The sequence below is a fragment of the Oratosquilla oratoria genome, chromosome 17 (genome assembly GCF_046742065.1).
Source record: "Oratosquilla oratoria isolate Oo_2021 chromosome 17, ASM4674206v1, whole genome shotgun sequence".
NCBI classification, from domain to species: Eukaryota; Metazoa; Arthropoda; class Malacostraca; order Stomatopoda; family Squillidae; genus Oratosquilla; species Oratosquilla oratoria.
Window position 1 is genome coordinate 11,824,690 of NC_134793.1, and position 21,352 is coordinate 11,846,041.

Consider the following 21,352-nt stretch of genomic DNA (forward strand, 5'->3'; position numbering starts at 1 on the left):
AATATTGTCAATTCAAATATTAAGTTACATTAATGTGTCACTTGTCACAGTCTGGCATGTTGTTTTTTATTTGCTGTATCAAACCAGGCCACAATTTGATCAGTTCTATCAATCCAATTTCCAGCATGCTTTATGCCTTTAATTGGGAGATTTTCTTTCTTTAAATAAAGGCAAAATGCAAAATACAACTACTTTACTTACATGATATAAAGTACATACAAAATGAACTTACAAAAATATGAAGGGGTTTGAACGAGGACACAAATGTGATTCATGTGCTGGCACAGTATGCAACCTTTTTTCATATGTGGGGCACATACAAGTGCCAATGGCAGGTGCCATTTTGCTATATCTATAGGCCTAGTCTATATTCCTATTCATCTGGCTTTACACAATCCTTCCACTTCTTTATGTTTGTGTGAAGAAGATTTACAATTTATCATATGCTATCTATTTGAATCTTGTTAAGAATTTATCATGACTTGAGATGGTGCTACTTTCCTAAGCCATCGTTGTTGTGATGCCCTTTGACCCTTTCAGCAAATTGTTCCATTTGTGTACTCCACCATACTATGCAGCAAATCTTCTGCAACTGGTAAATTTATCAGAAGTAACCTATTATTTTAGTCCCATATTTCATTATCCAATTTAACCCCTTCACTGCAGGCCAAAATCTCATGGGCATTAGCTGCCAGAAGTGCGATGTTGCATCATAATACTTGCATTATCAAAAATAAAGTTGCTGCTGTATTTAGCTCGTTCTCTTTCACCCGTGAATTTTGATAACCATAGAAAATATGATGAAGCCAGTTTACAGAGTATGGGGGTCACGCAGGTACAACTACAATAAATATCATCAAGACACCGACATCAGCATCCTCCCTCGCATACCCACTTGCTCCTCATGATGTCTACATAGGCGTCATCGTATCGAAGGGGTTAAGATAACCTAGTAGTGGTCAAAATCAACATCAAGTTATGTATTGGCACCACAAAATTTACATAAGCTACATTACATTTGCACATCCATGTGTCATATTGTGACACATCATGATACATCATGACACACTCATAGGGCATGCCAATGAATTGGATTGCTGAACACATTCACGACCTGAATGTACATGTTTGCATACAAAAATACATTCACACATGGAAGAAAACATGCCAACAGAAAGTTTACAAATGAGATGTCTTGCAAAAGTAAATTGTTAGTAATGGCATGGATTAAGTGAAAAACAAAGTTTTAGTTAAAGCCAAATAAAACCCAAGCCAGGGGATATCAATTCTTATTAGAGAGATGGAAAACCATGCCATAATGACTCATACCCATATCAAATTAATACATTTCAAAGACTTTATTCTGGATAACACACCATGTGACTTCATTCAACCTGGAAGAACCTCTAGGTGTGAATGGGACACATAAGAGCCACAATGCTCCTATAAAAGGAATGAGTTAATAATATCCACACATACACTAAAAGAACCACTCATCTACCCAACTTAGCACCTTGTCTTGTCTCCTGCCACATCACTTGGGTCACCCTGTGTAGTGAAGCAAAGCTCCTCCAGTAGGGCCCAGGAGTCAAAGTTGGTTTGACCCTATTGTTTTACTGACAATATAAATAAATAAGAACATAAAAATGGAGGAGACTGCTTGAGACCATAAGTCATACACTATCCAGTTCCATGTCCCTTACCACCTGTTATCCCTATCCATAAAGTTATCTAATCTTCTTTTAAAACAACCAGTTGCTTCAACACTCGCTACATGATTACTAACTCTATTCCATTTGTTAACCACTCTGTTGGTAAACCAGTTCTTGTCCGTTTCCTTCTTAAACCTAAATATATTGAAAATAAATAAGTTTACCTAGTGGAGGAAGACATGAGTCTTGGTCCATGACCCATATATACAAAGTACTTATATATATATATATATATATATATATATATATATATATATATATATATATATATATATATATATATATATATATATATATATATATATATATACACACACAGTAGTCCAGACTATTTTGTTCTGAGGCATATCTAAAGAGATGACATCACAGACTGAACATGGCTTATACATACTTATCCTGCAGTTAGGACCAAGTAATGGGTATCTGCATCTTATATGTTAAGGGGGTACGCGACACCTGGAGGTCATTTTCTAAAATATTTAGAGTAAAGAGCTGAAACTTCTCAGGTAAATAGGTATCCATATTGCCTACATTTTAGGTGAAGCAGAATGATGTATGTACACATGTACACATGTACACATGTACACATGTACGTATACCAGTAGCGACATTTAAAAGTGCACAGCACCATAATACGTGGACCAATTTGTTTTATATTTTGGCTATGATTAGTCAGTAGGCACACCTAGGGCCGGTGATTGAGTAATTGAACAATTTCCTTTATACTTTTGTATACAGGCATTTCAATTTTAATGTCTGGCAAAAATCGTGAAAAATACAATTTTTTTGCTCTTGTTTCCATTATTACTCCGAACTCTTTCATCCTATTCAAAATATTCGAAAGATCGGCCCTAGCAGTTACTAAAAGTAATATTCCCTGTAAGTTTCATCTAAATCTAATGTATATTAGATTTTTTATGATTAAAAAAAAGTAGAAAAATATCGAACGGAGATATGGCAACTTGAAATATGAATATATCTGTAACTTGCTTATAGTTTCACCAATTTGACTGATTTTTTCATGGCTTAATTCTTATTATATAATAAGTAAGTACAGTAAAAATTATCAACATATTTTAATTATAAGTACTTTAAATACTGAAAAACTAAAGTATAAGTATGTCACAGTAGTGACGACGCACAGACGACAACATCATATAATTTGCTTTTTTGCACCTTTGGCGGTTTCTTCATATGAAACCTCTCTGCTGGGGGTCTTCAGGGTATCTAAATCATTGGAAAGAGGTTTATTTTCCAGTAGTGGGCGCCTTCTCTTTCCTCATCAGATTCCCCTCGCCAATCTATGTTGGTAGGGCACCCCCTCCAGCATCATATGATGTCCCTTCTTCTTTCTTCTTCCTGTATAGCCTTGATCTTTTTCCTCTTGCTTTCTTCTTTGGATTTAATCTTCCTCTTTGAATTGTTTAGTCTAATGTTGTCCTTTACCTCTGTCACCGTCACAGAGGTGCAGGTGAGGGCGGTGGTGGAGTGAGAGGTGGTGAGATCTTTAGTCGTCTTTGACTGCTTGCCATCTTTAACTGCTGTTTTTTGTCATTGTGATGCTCTTTCGTTCTTTGTGCTACCCATGATGACTGTACTAAAGAGTAATATGTACTAGCTAAAGTAATAGATTGCAACGAGAGCTCATGAGACATGCGTAGTTCCCTTTTCAGAGCTAGCCGGTAACTAACGCTTAGTTTCGCACAAAGTTGGCGAAATATTCTCCCTCCACCTTCCTCCCTTCCCCTCCACAATCGTATTGGCCGTTGATACACTGGGCGAGTGTAAATTCAATCAAATTTCAACGTTATTCGCTGCGCCTGAAGGTCCTAAGTGGCACGCCTCCTTCTAGTGTGGGTTGCGCCTTTAAATCTGTCCCTTTAATCCTCACCCAGGACCTTTAAATTGCGCGCGGCTGAAAAATTATTTGTCGGGATTTGTTTCTAAGTGGTATACGAACATTTTGAACACAGTTTTGAAAAATGCCATATCTTGACCAAATTCACCCCCCCAGGTGTCGCGTACCTTAAGCTGTGATCTGCAATAAGCTAACGACTGCCCAAAGAACCTTCAATAGGATACGAATAACTTATACACCCCAACTCTTGAATAAAAATTCAGTTTAATTACACATTATTTACATGATCTCTGTAATGGGGCTGTGAACATGCCCTCTTCATAACCAATTATCTTTAAGTGAAGAAAAGATCAAAGCTGAGACAGTGAGCTGATGGGATTTGAAGATAAGCAGCAGAGAGACTATCCTGTGCTGCCCTACTCTGACCATTCCTATACAACACAACATACCTCATCTGAGTAACTTGTGGACCAAATCAGTGGCTGTTACCAGTTATCTAGGAGCCATAGGTCTCACGCAAGACCTAGAGCAATATATTGACTGAACTAATTTCCATTAATTTGAAGGGAAACTTCCTGTTCTCATAAATAAACCTATCTTAACTAAGCCATTTGCACATGTCATCTTGTATATTTATTCAAGCTAATGTCAATGATTTTATTCAATCAAAGGAGAGCCCTCACTCCCAAAGACCTGAGCATTACAGACAACTCACCTGTCTGTGTATTTGATCAATTAATGCTTTGTCACCCTTCATCCATTTCTTGATGCGTCTGCTAAACATGGGTGGAATGCCCATTTTGTCTGAGTATCTGTCATGGATTTCAAAGAGCATTTTGAAGGTTTCATACAGCTCTGCACATTCTTGATTTTGAGTTGTGGACCAATGTTTAAGGTCTCGAGTGACAAAGTCCTCAACATCGGTGCTCTTCTCACCACCAAAACAATGCTTAACATACCATTCCTGTGAATAACAAGTGTCAAATTTGTAACAATACTAACCAAAGATGAGTTACAACAATATATCATAGAATATAACATAATATAAAAACATAGGGAATATTATATATATACATACATGTACAATATAGAATTGGCAACCTCCCTTATAAGGGGGAAGAGACCCTTAAAATATAGACACACACACACACACACTTTTGTCGGATGGATGGTGAAGATTAGAGTTCTGAAGAAAAAGTGAATTTTTCGTGGACCTCAATGCAAAGGAGTACCTATTGTATTTACAGGGAAGGGGATAACTCGTGGTGTCGTAGGAAAGTGAGGAAAAAGGAGAAGGGGAGGAAATGGAAGGAAATGAGGAAGGGGAAGACTTGGTACATGAGGCCAGACGTCTTGTAAACAAACGGAGGACCGATGATTCTGGTGATGGGATTAACAAAAATGTAAAGATTAGAAATACAGATAAGAGCAGCACAATGGAAGGTGAGGATAATAATTTCCAGGGATTTAAGGAGGGTGGGGGGGATACCAACCTCCCCCAATTGACAAGACTAGAGGAGAAAATTGATAAGATGATCGAACATTGGGAAGACAGGTTCGGTAACTTAACCAACATTGTGCAGAGAGTTGAAAAGTTGGAAGAACTACAGAAGGCGAACAAAAATTTAACTAATGAAATAGAAGAATTGAAAAGACAGTTAAAAGAAGTAAAAGAGGAGAATGAAGAATTAAAAAGGAACAATAAAGACAATAAAGAGGCCATAGCAAAAGAAGCACAGGGTTGGAAAAAAATCCAGGAAAACAGTAAAGTTGCATTTACTGATATAATTAAACAGCAAATGAAAGAACAAACTGAAGACTCAGTTATCAAAGTGATGAGACAGAAGGAGAATATAGTAAGAGACTTAGCAGATAAAAAGAAATGTATAATTATATTGGGAATGGAAGAGAAACATATCCTAGATAGAACTTCAAGAATCAGTGAGGAAAAAGAAAAAGTAAGCAGCTTACTAGAATTAGTTCAGGAAGATGAACCTGAAATAATGAAACAAATTGAAAATATAGTACAGATAAGACCAGACCAATTAAGATTAAATTCAGGTCACAAACAACAGCAGAGAATATCTTAGCAAAAACAGGGAAGCTAGCAGCAAGTGAACAATATCAAAAAGGTATGGATAAAAAGAGAAATGAATAAAGAGGAAAGAGAGGAAGAAAAAATGAAAAGGAGAGAAGCTAAAGAAAAAAACGAGACCAGAACGGAGTCAGAAAAAGAAGAACTCTACTGGAGAGTAGTGAATATGAAATTGAGGAAATGGACCATAACAGAGAGAAACAAAAAAGAAACAGAGAATACAATGGAAATAACAGAAAGTTAAGAGTGTCCTACACAAATATAAATGGATTAATACCAGGACTGAATGAACTGAACAAGTATCCGAAGGAAAAAGAACCGGACATAATGGGAATTGTAGAGACAAAATTAAAAGGTCCACTACCACCCAACAGCATAGGACACAATGCATATAATTATTGGATTAGGAACAGAGATGAAACAAGGGGGTGGAGTTATGTTCCTGACTAAGAAGGATATAAGCGTGAAGAGTGTCACATATGGGAACAATAGAGTAGAGATGATTATGATCGAAGTAGAAGACAGAGATAAGAGCAGAAAGTTTGTAATAAACGTGCCCCCAAAAACAGCCTTGTGGGAAGAGAGTGAACATAAAAGTATGTTAGAAGACACAAGAATAACATTAACCAAGATAATGGAAGATGGAGGAAGAATAGTTATGATGGGCGACTTTAATTGCAAAGAAATCTGCTGGGAAGAGATGACCGTAGAGGGTGGAGAAAAATCATGGGGAAATGTTCTACTTGAGATGATTATTGACCACACAATGACACAATGGATTCAAGAGAACACTAGGTATAGAAATGAAGAAGAACCATCGAGACTAGACCTAATAATCACATCTGAACCTGAAATAGTGGAAAAGATAGAATACCAGGCACCAATAAGTAAAAGTGACCATATATTGATAGAACTAGAACTAAATGAGAAAAAATACATGAAATGAAATGAACAATATAGAAAAGGAAGATTGATGTATGAAAAAACAAATTTTGATAAAATAAGAGAATTCTTTCAAAATGAAAACTGGGAAAGAATATACAAAGAATATACAACAGTAGAAGAGAAATGGAATATTTTGACAAAAATTTATAAAAAAAAGGAGTGGAAAAGTATGTCCCAAGACAAAAACAAGAAAAAGAATATGTAAAGTGCTGGTACAACAAAAGTTGTAGAGTGTTAAAAGACAAAAGAGACAAAGCTTGGACCAAATGTAAGAAATGCAAAAGACCTGCAAATGTAAAATATATACTTGTTATAGAAATGAATATATACAAGCGTGCAGAGAGGAAAAGAGAAAATGTGAAAAAGATGTCATAGAAAAATGTAAAGATCAACCAAAACTATTCTACAGATTTGTAAACAATAAACTGAAAAACAAACAAGACTTGGAGAAATTAAGACAAGGAGTTGAATACACAGAGGAAATAGAAATGGCGGAAATTATGAACAAGCATTTTAAATCAGTGTTTACAAGGGAGAATATACAACTGGAAGAGATCGAATGGAAGGAGAAAGTCCCCCTATGAAAGAAATAGAAGTAACAAAGAATGAAATAATGAAACACTTGAGTAATCTTGATGTTAGAAAATCGCATGGACCAGATGATATAGCAAACTGGATTTTGAAAGAATGCAGAAATGAACTGGCAGACAAAATACATAGCATAATAAATAGTTCCTTGAAAGAAGGAAAAGTTCCAGAAGATTGGAAAAAAGCAAATATAGTACCTATATATAAAGGAAGAAATAAAGAAGACCCTACCAACTATAGACCAGTCTCTCTAACAAGTACAATAGCAAAAATTTGTGAAAGAATTATCAAAAGTAAATGGGTAAAATATTTAGAAAAAAACAGCGTGCTAAATCCAAGGCAATTTGGATTCAGACAAGGACGATCATGCGTCACCAATTTAATATGTTTCTATTCAAGGCTAATAGATATAATACAAGAAAGAGATGGATGGGCTGATTGTGCATTTCTAGACCTAAAAAAAGCTTTTGACAAAGTACCACATAAGAAGTTGCTTAAGAAATTAGAAACTGAAGGAGGAATACAGGGCAAACTGCTTAAATGGATGGAAGACTTTTTGCAAGAAAGAAAAATGAGAGCAGTGTAATAAGCGGTGTTCCACAAGGAACAGTTTTGGCCCCAATAATGTTTGCTATATATATTTATGATATGGATGAAGAAATTGAAAGTTAAATGAGCTTCTTTGCAGATGATGCAAAACTACTGAAAAAAGTGAGCACAGAAGAAGATTGTGAATCACTATGGGAATGGAGTAGGAAGTGGGAGATGGAGTTCAACACTAAAAAGTGTAGTATAATGGAATTTGGAAAAAGCAAAAACAGAATAACAGGATCATATAAATTGGGAGAAGAAGGAATAAAAAAAAAGTAGAAAATGAGAAGGACCTGGGAGTCATTGTTATGAATAATATGTCACCTGAGAAACATATAAATAAGATTTTTGGAGAAACTTGTAATTTAATAAGAACAATCAAAGTGGCATTTACATACCTGGATGAAGAAATGGTGAAGAAAATTCTAATCACTCTGATAAGACCAAGATTGGAATATGCAGCAACGATGTGGTCACCAAGTACAAAAAAAATGTATAAAAAAAACTTGAAAGAATACAAAGAGCAATTACAAAATTGGCACCAACACTCTCAAAACTATCATATGAAGAGAGACTAGCAAAACTTGAACTACAGACACTAGAGCAAAGAAGAGAGGAGATTTGATAGCTATTTACAGAATCATGAAAGGCATAGAAATTATTGATAGAGAGAATCTGATAAAATGGGATGATAGAAATACAAGAGGGCACGGAAAGAAAATCAAGAAAGACAGCTATAGAAGAGATCTGAAAAAGAACAGCTTTCCTCACAGAGTAATAGACAGTTGGAACAAGTTAGATGAGAAAGTGGTGTGTGCAAAAATAATACATGAATTTAAAAATAGTTTAGATAAAATGAGATATGAAGACGGGACCCCACGAGCATAGCTCCCCTTCCCGTAAAATACAACTAGGTAAATACAACTAGGTAAATTTGGAACAAGTTAGATGAGAAAGTGGTGTGTGCAAAAAACAATACATGAATTTAAAAACTGTTTAGATAAAATGAGATATGAAAACGGGACACCACGAGCATAGCTCCCCTTCCCGTAAAATACAACTAGGTACAACTAGGTAAATACACACATATGCTATCCAAACTAGAATTACCAACTTTGTGACAAAGAAGGGAAAGGGAAGACTTGCTGCCTATCAATAGAATAATGAAAGGAATAGAAGTCTTAGATAAGAATGACTTGTTAATATGGGATAATGGTAAAACAAGAGGACACGAAAAGAAACTAAAAAAGGATAATTACAGAAGAGATCTGGAAAGGAACAGCTTCCCACACAGAGTGACAGATACTTGGAACGAAATAGACAACGAAACAGTGTGTGCAAACACTCCTCAAGATTTTAAGAAAAAACTTGATGCTGAGAGATACAAAGACGGGTCACCACAAGCATAGCTCTCTTCCCATATAATACTACTAGGTAAATACTCAACCTAGAGATGACTTTTGAAAAAGTACCTCACAGTTAACTTATGTGGAAATGGGAGCATGTTGGAGGACTGGGAGGTAAACTACTAGAGTGGATGAAAGATTTTTTGAAGAGAAGATACATGAGGACTGCAGTAAAGAATAAGAGTCAAGATAGAAAGTGATAACAAGCAGAGTTCCACAAGACTCAGTGTTTGCATCAATAATGTTTCTTGTGTATGTCTATGACTTAATTCAAGGTACAGCAAGCTATGCTAACATGTTTACTGATGATGCAAAAATCATGAAAATAGTGAAAAACAATGTAGACTATTGCAGAGATCTAGACACTATTTTTGCCTGGAACCATGAATGGGAAATTAAGTTCAATACCAAAAAATACAAAATACCAGAAATGGGCAACAGCAGCAGAAGACCATTGTTAAACCCTTGGGAAGAGAACCCATTATAAAAGCAAAAGAGGAGAAAGATTTGGGAGTGTTGATAAAAGACATGTCACCTGAAAGACAGGACAGATGGACTGTGAGAGAGACATTTGGACTGCTGCAGAAAATTGAAGTGACTTTTCACTAGATGGATGAAGAGATGAAAAAACTCATCAAAATCCCGACTCTTCCAAGACTATACGTGTCAGTAGCATGGTCTCCACATAGAGTGAAGGATATAAGCAAGATTGAGAGAATACAAGAGAACAGCAATTAAACTGGTCCCCAGCCCAACAGATAAGCCATAAGAGTAAAGACTAAAAGCAATGGGTCTGCCAACATTGAAAGATCGACGGGGAAGAGGTAATATGATTACAGTATTCAGGTCACTAATGGGGATAGATTGCATCGAGATCTTCTGATTAAAGATGGGAGGGCTTTTAAAGTTCTCAGGAGTAAATTAAGAAAGACCACATATCTAAAGGATGTGAATAGGTACATTTTTCCACACAAATGCATAGATAATTGGAATAACTTAGAAGGAGATGTAGCCCAAGCTAGAACAATATATGACTTCGAGTCTTAATAAGATAATTGGAAATTAAGGATATAAAGTTGGAACTGTACACAAATTTGAGGCTAGGTATGACAAAATTGGAGAGGAGACAGAACCCAAATAGTGTTGCTCCTTTCCTGTATATTGTGCTATAATTAGGTAAAAACACACACACTTATGAGAAATTTTAACTGCAAAGAAATTTGTTGGGAAGAGATGATAGTAAAAGGTGGAGAGGATCTTTGGGGAAATATATTACTTGACATGACTATAGAACACACAAAGACACAATGGGTAAAAGAAAATACCAGATATAGAAATAATGAAAAACCATTGAGACTAGATTAAATATATGCATCAGAGCCTGAAATTGCAGATAAAATTGAATAGAACACACTAATTGGGAAGTGTGACCACATACTACTTGACTTTAAACTAAAAGAGGAAATATATGGAGAGAAATGAGAATGAATAACAAAACGGACTTTGGGAAACTTAGAAATTTCTTTCAAAAAGTGAGTTGGATAAAATTCTACAATAGACACGAGTGGAAGAGAAATGGATAATTTTGAAGGAAACCTATAATGAAGGAGTGGATAAATATGTACCAAGACAAAAACAGGAAAAGGTGTATATTAAGTGTTGGTTTGACAGAAGGTGCAGTGAGGCAAAAGATAGAAGAGATAAAGCTTGGATAAGATGGGAAAAAAAAAATTGAAAGTGGCAAATATATATCTATCTCAGGAATATGTAAAAGTATGCAGGGAGGAAAAAAGAAACTATGAAAAAGATATAATAGAAAAATGTAAGGACCAACCAAAATTATTCTATAGATATGTGAACAGTAAACTAAAAAACAAACAAAAAATAGTAAAATTACACCAAGGGAATATGGAATATACAGAAGATATAGAAATGGCTGAAGTCATGAACAAACACTTCAAGTCTGTGTTCACTAGAGAAAATATACAGCACTGGGATGAAAGGAGTGAAGTGAGATCCCCCCCAATGAGAAAAATAATTGTAACAAGAAAATAAATAATGGACCAAATAATGAACCTTGATGTCAGAAAATCACATGGCCTGGATGGAATTGCAAACTGGATACTAAAAGAATGTAAAGATAAACTAATAGACAAAGTATACAAGGTAATAAGCTGCTCACTCAAAGAAGGAAAAATACAAGAAGACTGGAAAAAAAAAATATTGTACCAATATATAAAGGGGGAAACAAGGAAGACCCAACAAATTTCAAACCAGTCTCCCTTACAAGTACAGTAGTCAAAATTTGTAAAAGTTATCATAAACAGATGGACAAAACATCTAGAGGAGAACAATATACTATACATGAAACAATTTGGATTTAGACAGGGAAGGTCATGTGCCACAAATTTTATGTTTCTATTCAAGACACGAGACAATTCGGATTTAGACAGGGAAGGTCATGTGCCACAAATTTGATCTGTTTATGTTCAAGATTAATAAATATAATACAAGGAAGGGATAGATGGGCTGATTGTGCTTTCCTAGATTTACAAAAAGCTTTTGATGAAGTACCACACAAAAAAATTAACAAAACTGGAAACCATAGGACACAAGGAAAACTATTGAAATGAAGGATTTCTTGCATGAAAGAAATATCATAGTGCTCAGAGATAAGAGTTCTACTTAGGAAGAAGTGATTAGTGGTGTCCCACAGGGATCAGTATTGGCTCCAACAATGTTTGCTATTTATGTAAATGACATGGATGAGGGTGTAGAATGTTACACGAGCTTCTTTGCAGATGATGCAAACCTGATCAGGAAAGTAAGTACTGAAACAGACTGTGAGTTGCTATATAGAGATCTGAACAAAATATGGGAATGGAGTCAAAAGTAGGAAGTGGACTTCAACATAAGGAAATGTAGCATAATGGAATTTGGAAAAAGTAAAAAAAGAAAAAAAAAAGAATATCAGGACAATATAAAATTGGTACAAAGGTAGTAAAAAAGTGGGTTCTGAAAAAGACCTGGGAGTAATTATCACAAAAGACATGACTCCTGATACACAGATAAAATTGTCGGAGAAACCTACAACTTGCTAAGATCAATAAAGGTGGCCTTTACCTACTTGGACGAAGAAATGATGAAGAAAATACTAGTCACACTGATAAGGCCAAAATTGGAGTATGCAGCAACATTATGGACACCCAGTACTAAAAAGAATATAAAGAAAATTGAAAGAATCCAAAGAGCAATTATGAAGATGCCAACACTTTCAAAACTGTCATATGAGAGATTGTCAAAGCTGGAATTACTGACTCTGGAACAAACAATAGAAAGAGGTGACCTATTGACCATCCATAGAATCATGAGAGGCATGGAAGTTTTTGATAGAGAAGACTTACTAAATTGGGATAACAGAAATACAAGAGGACATGAAAAGAAACTCAAAAAGGAGTTATAGAAGGGACCTGAAAAAGAACAGCTTCCACACAGAGTGGTAGATGTCTGGAACAAAATAGATGTGCAAACACCATACATGAATTTAAGAGCAAACTAGATAGTTTAAGATACAAAGACGGGACACCATGAACATAGCCCCCCTTCCCGTAAGATACAACTAGGTAAAAAATAAATACACACACACAAAGAAATGCATTGAATTATTGAAAGGAGAAAAAATAGTAATTATGGGTGACTTTAACTCAAAAGAAATATGTTAGGAAGAAATGACAGTGAAAGCTGGATAACTTTGGGGAAATATTCTACTGGATATGACCATTGAATACACATTGACTCAATGGGTAAAGGAAAATACCAGATATAGAAACAATGAAGAACCGTCGAGACTAGATTTAATATTTACATCAGAGCCTGAAATCGTGGATAAAATGGAATACAAGACACCAATTGGGAAGTGACCACATACTAATAGAGTTCAAACTAAAAGAACAAATTGATTTGAGAAGAAATGAGAAACATAGAAAAGGAAGACTAATGTACAACAAAATAGATTTTGAAAAACTCAGAATTTTTTTTCAAAATGCGAAACGGGAAAACTTCTTAAATGAAGAAACAAAGATGGAAGAGAAATGGAACATATTAAAAGAAAATTACAAGGAGGGAACAGACAAATATGTACCAAAGAAGAAACAAGAACGGGTGTACATAAAGTGCTGGTATAACAAAAAGTGTAGTGAGGCTAAAGATAGAAGAGACAAAGCCTGGAAAAGATGGAAAAAAGAAAAAATGGCAAATATACATCAAACTAAGAAACGAATATGTAAAAATACGCAGGGAAGAAAAAAGAAACTATGAAAAGGACATAATAGAAAAATGCAAGGACCAACCTAAACTATTCTACAGGTATGTAAATGACAAACTAAAAGATAAACATGAAATAGTGAAACTGCGTGAAGGAAATAATGAATATATAGATGATGTAGAAATGGCTGAAATTATGATCAAACATTTTAAATCTGTATTCACAATTGAAAGTTCACAAAATTGGAAGGACAGAGAGTAAGATCTCCCCCCAATGAAAGAAACAATGTTAACACAGAAAGAAATAAGGGACCAAATAAAAAACCTTGACATCAGAAAGTCACAGGCCAGATGGAGTTGCAAATTGGATATTGAAAGAATGTATAGATGAACTATGGATAAAATATGCAAGATAATTGATTTCTCACTCAAAGAAGGAAAAGTACCACAAGATTGGAAAAATGCAAATACTGTACCAATATACAAAGGAGTCAACAAAGAAAATCCAACCAACTATAGACTGGTCTCCCTTTCAAGTACAATAACAAAAATATGCAAAAAAGTTATCAAAAGTAAATGGATTTGGAAGAGAACAATATACTAATTCCAAAACAAATTGGATTTTGATGGAGAAGATCATGTGCCACAAACTTGATTTGCTTTTCCTTGAGGCTAATAGAAATAATACAAGAAAGGGACGGTAGGGCAGATTGTGCCTTCTAGATTTACAAAAAGCATCTGACAAAGTACCACGCAAAAAGCTAAGAAAAATTTAAACAATAGGTGGAGTACAAGGAAAGTTATTGGAATGGATGAAAGATTTCTTGACCAGGAAAAAAATGAGGGTGGTGGAGACAAGAACTCGACCTGGGAAGAAATGATAATTGGAGTCCCACAAGGTTCTGTACTGGCTCCAATAATGTTTGCCATATATATAAATGACATGGATGAAGGTGTGGAATGTTATATGAACTTTTTTGCAGATGATGCAAAACTACTAAAGAGAGTAGGTACAGAGGAAAACTGAATCACTACAGAAAGACTTGGATTCAGTCTGGGAATGGAGTCAAAAGTGTGAAGTGAATTTAAACATAAGAAATGTAGTACAGTATAATGAAATTTTGAAAAAGCAAAAATTGGTACAAATGAAGTTAAAAAGGTCAACTTGGAAAGGGACCTAGAAGTAACTATCAGCGATGACAAGGCACCAGACAAACATATCAACAGAGTAGTATGAGAAACTTTAAATTTACTAAGATCAATGAAAGTGGCCTTTGACTACCTGGATGAATGGTAAAGAAAATATTAGTTACTTAATAAGACCAAGATTGGAGTAGTCTGCAACACTATGGACACCCATAAAGAAACATAAAGAACATAAAGAACATAAAGAAATTAGAACGAATCCAAAGAGCAACAACAAAGATGGCACCAACGCTCTCCAAATTGACTTACGAACAAAGATTGGTCAAACTCGAACTACCAACCCTGGAACAAAAAAGAGAAAGAGGAGATCTACTAACCATCTACAGAATTATGAAAGGGATATTTACAAAAGTTGGATAAAAGAAAAACAAGAGGACATGAATTTTTTTTTTAAAAAGGATAGTTACAGAAGAGATCTGAAAAAAAAAGTTTCCCACACAGAGTGGTAGATATCTGGAACAAACTGAATGAGAAAACAGTGAGTGCAAAAACTATACAAGAATTTAAAATCAAACTGGATGCTGAAAGATACAAAAGCAGGTCACTAAGAGTATAGCTCAGAACAAACTGGACAAAACAACAGTGTGTGCAAAAACTATACATGAATTTAAGAGCAAACTAGACACTGCAAGATAGAAAGACAGGACACCACAAACATAGCTCACCTTCCCGTAAGATATAACTATGCAGATACACACACACAAATGTGATAATTAGGACTCGAGGACATAAATTAAGTTGAGACCATGCATGGATTTGAGGCTAGGTTGGATAAATAATTAGGAGACAGGACCCAACAATCATTCCTCCTTTTCCTCTATACAGTACTACAAATAGGTAAATACACCTGACAAACAGATCAGCAAGATTGAGGGTGAGACATATAGACTGCTGCAGAAGATTAAAATGGTATTTCACTATATGAATAAATAGATGATGAAATAGAGATATATCCAACTGTATTGACCACAGTAATCCTAAATATACCAGAAACAATCCCAGACCAGATGTAACGAATAAGGTAATATCTTACTACTCACATGATTGTGCCTGCAAGAATTTTTGTAAGGTTCCCACTCTGAATATGTTTTGAGCAAGTCTTCAGTTGGTGAGTATTCTGTGGACCAAGTTGAGTGATAGTTGTATGCAATAAGGATTATACATAGCAACAGAAAACCTGCCAAACTCTTCTGTGCCTGCATCACCATCCCTGAACAGGAAAATGACAAATCAATTTATCAATATTAGATATAATCAAAGATAATTTATATGTAAAATCTGAAAAAAAAAAAATATATATATATATATATATATATATATATATATATATATATATATTTATATATATATATATAAATATTTTTTTTTTTTTTTTTTTTTTTTTTTTTTTTCCTAAACAGAAATGTTGTAGCACATTTGTAAATAAACTTCGAATAAAGTTGAATCCTATATTTCGGCTATCAACTGTAGCCCTCTTCAGGAAAGTACTTTCCTGAAGAGGGCTACAGTTGATAGCTGAAATATAGGATTCTTCTTTATTCAAAGTTTATTTTCTCCAACTGTGGGTTTCTTGTGTGTTATATATATATATACTGTATATATATACATATATAATGTAATAATATATATATATATATATATATATATATACTGTATATATATATACATACATATATAATGTAATAATATATATATATATATATATATATATATAATATATATATATATATATATATATATATATATATATATATATATATATATATATTATATATATATATATATATATATATATATATATATATATATATATATATATATATATATGCACAAAAAACCACGGGTAAATAAGAAGCTTAGTCCGAACGTTTTCGTCTATTTAAGACATTATCAAATAGACGAAAAGGTTCGGACTAAACTTCTTATTTCCCAGTGTTTTTTTCTGCATATTATTTTCACGTGGGCCTTGTGAAATACTGCAATATATATATATATATTGCACATATATATAAAGTAATAATATATACATATATAAATATGTCGCGCTCCTTGTTTACGACTAAATATAAATATGTAGATGGGTAGGTGGTAGCTGGCCAAGATAGTTTAAATCACAAGGAGTACGATCAGACCTTATACATATAGTTTTTTACTTCACATTTGGTGGTGAATGAGACAAGTGTTTCTCAAATATGTGACTTTTATTATTGATATATTATTACTTCAGAGTCAAAATAATGACTGTGCTGTGTACGGGTGTGCGGGTGTGGGAGGCTGGACTTAATTAATAGACACCGACCTTGTATGAATCCTGGTTGCAGTTCCAACTGTAACCTCTGATCGTTGAACGAATCACTTGTACTTAGCTTTATGCTAGATTGATATATAATAGTTTAGAGCTCTGACAACTTTAACTGAATACTTTTGAGTGTCCGAGCAGACTGAACTTGACTTAGATGTTGGCTAGGAAGAAAGCTCTTAATGATATAAGCTCCTCCTACAACTAATTTTGATTTGCTAAAAATCTCTCTGTATGGGAGAAATGGCCAATGGGGACACGTGGGAAACATACGCCTCTTCTAAGTTCCCGCCTTACGTAAACAAGGCTCGCTCAGTTTATACGGGGGTCAGAGGTCAGAGGTCACGAATCCATTACAGAAAGGACGACCTCACGAGACAGAAAGTGTTATGGGCTGATAAGGTACCCAGCGCGCGACGCGATGACGAAAACTAGTATCACTAGTATCACTAGGTACCCAGCGCGCGACGCGATGACGAAAACTAGTATCACTAGTATCACTGTCTAGTGGTGATGATGCCGTCGTCAAACCAATCACCACATAGCCCCCCTCCGAAGAAGCGTGTGTCCCCACACGCCACGACCAATGTCACAGCCTTAAACGACCCAGCACACTCCAACACAAAAGAAGACTGATGAGGAGGGAAAAAACTCTAGGAGCCTCGAACTCAGAGAGATAGAAGTCCACACAGTGGAAATCGACCGGCCATGAGAACGATGGGCCCAGAGTGTAAAAAACCTCCGTAGAAAAAATGTATAAATAGCTTTAACACAATTAAATGTGTTTAAAATATTTTTGTTTTGTCTATACGGCCCCTGGGGCCGTATACACAAAACTTGCTAGCACTAACAAATAGCTGTTAAGGGTAACAAATTCCTGTTAAGGCTAACATTTAGCTGTTAAGCACTAACAGTGGATACAGAAAACTTGTTAGGGCCTTAAAAGTACTGTTAAGGTAAAAGTGTTGTGGAGGACTATTAAGCTCTTAACAAATTCCTGTTAGTAGAGAAGATGGCGGAACAACAACAACTACAAAGACGACAGCGATTTTATCGACAGCGACGGGACATATTTAACGAGTACAATGACGACGAACTCATCATACGCCTCAGAATGAACCGTGCTGGTATAAAAACAATGGCTGATTTAGTGAGGGACAAACTTCAATCCCGAACAGAACGGAATCGACCACTGAGTCCTGAGACGAAGGTGGCAATTACCCTATGATATTTAGCCACAGGTAAAATGCAGCAGTGACGACTTTGGGACCTCGCAAGCAACAATCAGCCGTGCCATTACTCAAACAATTGATGCACTATCAGAACCAGATATTGTAACTCAATTTGTAAAATTCCCATTGACTCGCCAAGATCAAGAAGTGCAAGTAAAACAAGCAGAGTTCATGGAAGACTAGGTTTCCCGGTGTTGTGGGTACCATAGATGGCACAAACATTAGAATTGTGGCTCCAAGTGTCGATGAACATTTATATGTAAACAGAAAACGATACCACAGCATCAACGTGCTTTGCCATGTCTCCCTCTTGTCCTTGTGGTTTAAACTTGGCTTGAATCGCCCATTTATAATTATTTTTTTCTCCATAATCACGTTGACCAAGAGGAGTGTTTCCTCTTGTGACCAGTTTGGCTTCCTTTTCTTTTTTTGTGATTCTTCTGCCATGTCTATATCCTCTGAAATAATTGTTGAGTCGTCTGTCGGAAGATTATGTGGCGCGGCCGCCTGTACAATGCGCCTTCGTCCAAAAATATCTGTCGTTGGTTAATAAGTACTCATAAAAAAACATACATACGATATCTATGTGTTATCATTATACTCTATTAATAAATTCTGAACAACAGCATTAATAACACTGTTTTATGTGTGCAATTTTTAATAATACGTCCATTTACATGTTCATAAGCTGCTAACTTCAGCACTGTTTAGCGGGACTTGACAAACAACTGTTTGCTAGCTAACATTTGTTAGTTAAGCATTGGTGTATAACTTTTAGTGGTTTTCTGTTAGCTAGCAGAGATCGTTAAGGCTAACAAAAAAGTTTTGTGTATACGGCCCCTGTACTCCCTACCAAGTGGGCTTTCTCCTCTTCACACCCGCCTCCATTTCTCCGAAGAACTGCCCCAACTACATCTCTAACATCTCTATTCTTCTATTTTCTACCAACATTTGATCTCCAGTCACCTGAGAACCTGTACTCTTCCCTCGTTACTTCAACACATGATTTTTACACCCGTTACATCACAAGGCCACACATCAAAAAGATTTTTCATAGGTGTGCGGTTTTTGTTTTTTTTTTTCTCCTAGTTTCAAATTTGGGCGCGTTATGGTGCGGGCGCGAAAATGCGCCCACTAAAAGACAAGCCCTGGGTACCATAGGAAAAAAAAACATAAACTACAAAGTTGGCTCATCGCACAGCCCATATTTCACTACTTAGCCCATTTTTTCGCATAATTTCCCACTTTCATATAATTTCCCACTTTCATATTAATTATACCCATTTCGTTTCTTATTTCAGTTTACTGGTGTCACTTCTCGTGTAGACTTTCACACGTTCATTACAGATTTCGACAACTGTACGTTTGTCTTTTTATTTCGTCATGTTCTCGTTTTTATTCCTTTCTCTGTATGAGAAGGGTATTCTTCAAAAACAATTTTCATTGTCGACATTTTATTACATTAAGAATTATTTTTTATATATCATAAATTATTATCTACAGTTAATCATGAACATTCAATGTCACATTACAGTAAACGCCAATTCAAGTCACAGCGCTCCAGACAGTTTCAAGCAACGTTCCCTCTAAGCCGTGCGCATGTGCGTGCGCACATGTTTTACAACTAGCGCACAGATAAAAAATGTGCACACGCAAGGGTCTCAAATGGTGTTAAAATCCACTCAATAAAAAAGTTCCACCCAGAAATCAACTTATAAATTCTCTAAAAATATGGTAACTTCCCAATCGCCAAACCAATAATTGCTTCTAACTCAAGCACTTCCATTGGGTATTTGCTTAGATGATCAGATGGGTACGCACATGCATTTCAGTAAAGCCAAAGTTTGCACACAAGCAAATTTCTGCACACACACCCACAGCGGAAATTAGTGGGAACATTGGCTACAAGTTCGTACACTAAAATTAGGTAAACAAGTTACTTTTAACAATTTTTGTGGTCTTGTGCATCGTCAGCATGTGGCTAGTGTTCAACTCGGATTTTGTCTTATTTTATGACTCGTTACTAAAACACAAGTTAATCAACTACCATCCACCTATAACGGGTAAACCTAAATATAGACCACAATTACGTCGCCTCCTGATACACTTCCCGGAAAACGCGGTGAAAAATATAAATATGTATACACTGGAAATCAACACTCCATGTTTTCTTCCAATTATTTGAATTTGGACGAAAACAACAGATAGCAAATACATGTGTTTCATGACTCCTCTCATTATTGCTTTTCTTATATAAAAAATCGGTTATAATTACCGCGCTTGTGTTTTCTGTAAAGACGCAACGCGACATTGGTCGCATCCTTCATATTGTTGGAACCCAGGCCCTATGGGCATCTCACTCTTTTAAAAACTAAACCTGTTCATCCTCAAAATAATATAAGTTAAATCCAAGTCGACGTCTAACGACGTTCATCTTCTATGTGTTCAAATGTCACTTAAAAAAATACCGGTGATGTCCCAATAGACGACCGAAATCGTCTGGCATTATCCAGAATGAAACTAGCACAAGTTCACCTAGTGGGGTTTATCGGTAATCTTAATGTAGTAAAGACAGAAATAAAGAAACAAATAAACGCAAATAAAATAAAACATATACCAACGCCTTCCCGCCCCCCCCCCCCTTACAAGGGAGGTTGCCAAAAAACAAAGGCATAAAATCCACTCCCACCCATTCCATCCCAACATACTCCACTCCCAATCACCACCCCCCTCCCTCTAATCTTGGCTCCTGGATGACGGGTCACACTCACAACAAGACCGCTTCATTTAATCGATGACCCCCTTTCCGTCCTCTCATGCAGAAAAAGAGAAGACGGGGAGAAATCCCTTCGGGCTGCATCATAATATCATTCACACCATCCCCACCCACTCCCATACATCACAGCATCATCCATACACAACTATTCTCTATTCACCCCATCTTCTGTCTTCTCCCTCCCTTCCTCATCAAACATTCCCCTCTTTCCTAATGTCCCTTTTACCCCATCCATCCATCTCATACTTGGTCGTCCCATCATGTTCACTCCCTTCCACACCTTTTTACCAATCTTTCATCAATCACTCACTCTTTCCATGTGTCCATACCATCCCAACACTCCTTCATCAACCCCATCTCCCAGCTCCCTTTCCACCTCCG

The 21,352-nt window shown here is 35.7% G+C and overlaps 1 protein-coding gene across 5 annotated transcripts in view; it reads right to left on the bottom strand.

Annotated features, from left to right (window-relative positions):
* Window positions 1-21,352, bottom strand: part of LOC143034417 (uncharacterized) — a 97,467-nt gene that overhangs the window by 21,492 nt on the left and 54,623 nt on the right. For all 5 annotated transcript variants that reach the window (XM_076200433.1, XM_076200436.1, XM_076200434.1 and 2 more), the window contains exons 2-3: window positions 15,705-15,874; window positions 4,286-4,534 (exon numbers count right to left, since the gene is read on the bottom strand). In XM_076200433.1, coding sequence (XP_076056548.1) covers window positions 4,286-4,534; window positions 15,705-15,874 — 419 coding nt within the window. The remainder of the gene's footprint in view (window positions 1-4,285; window positions 4,535-15,704; window positions 15,875-21,352) is intronic.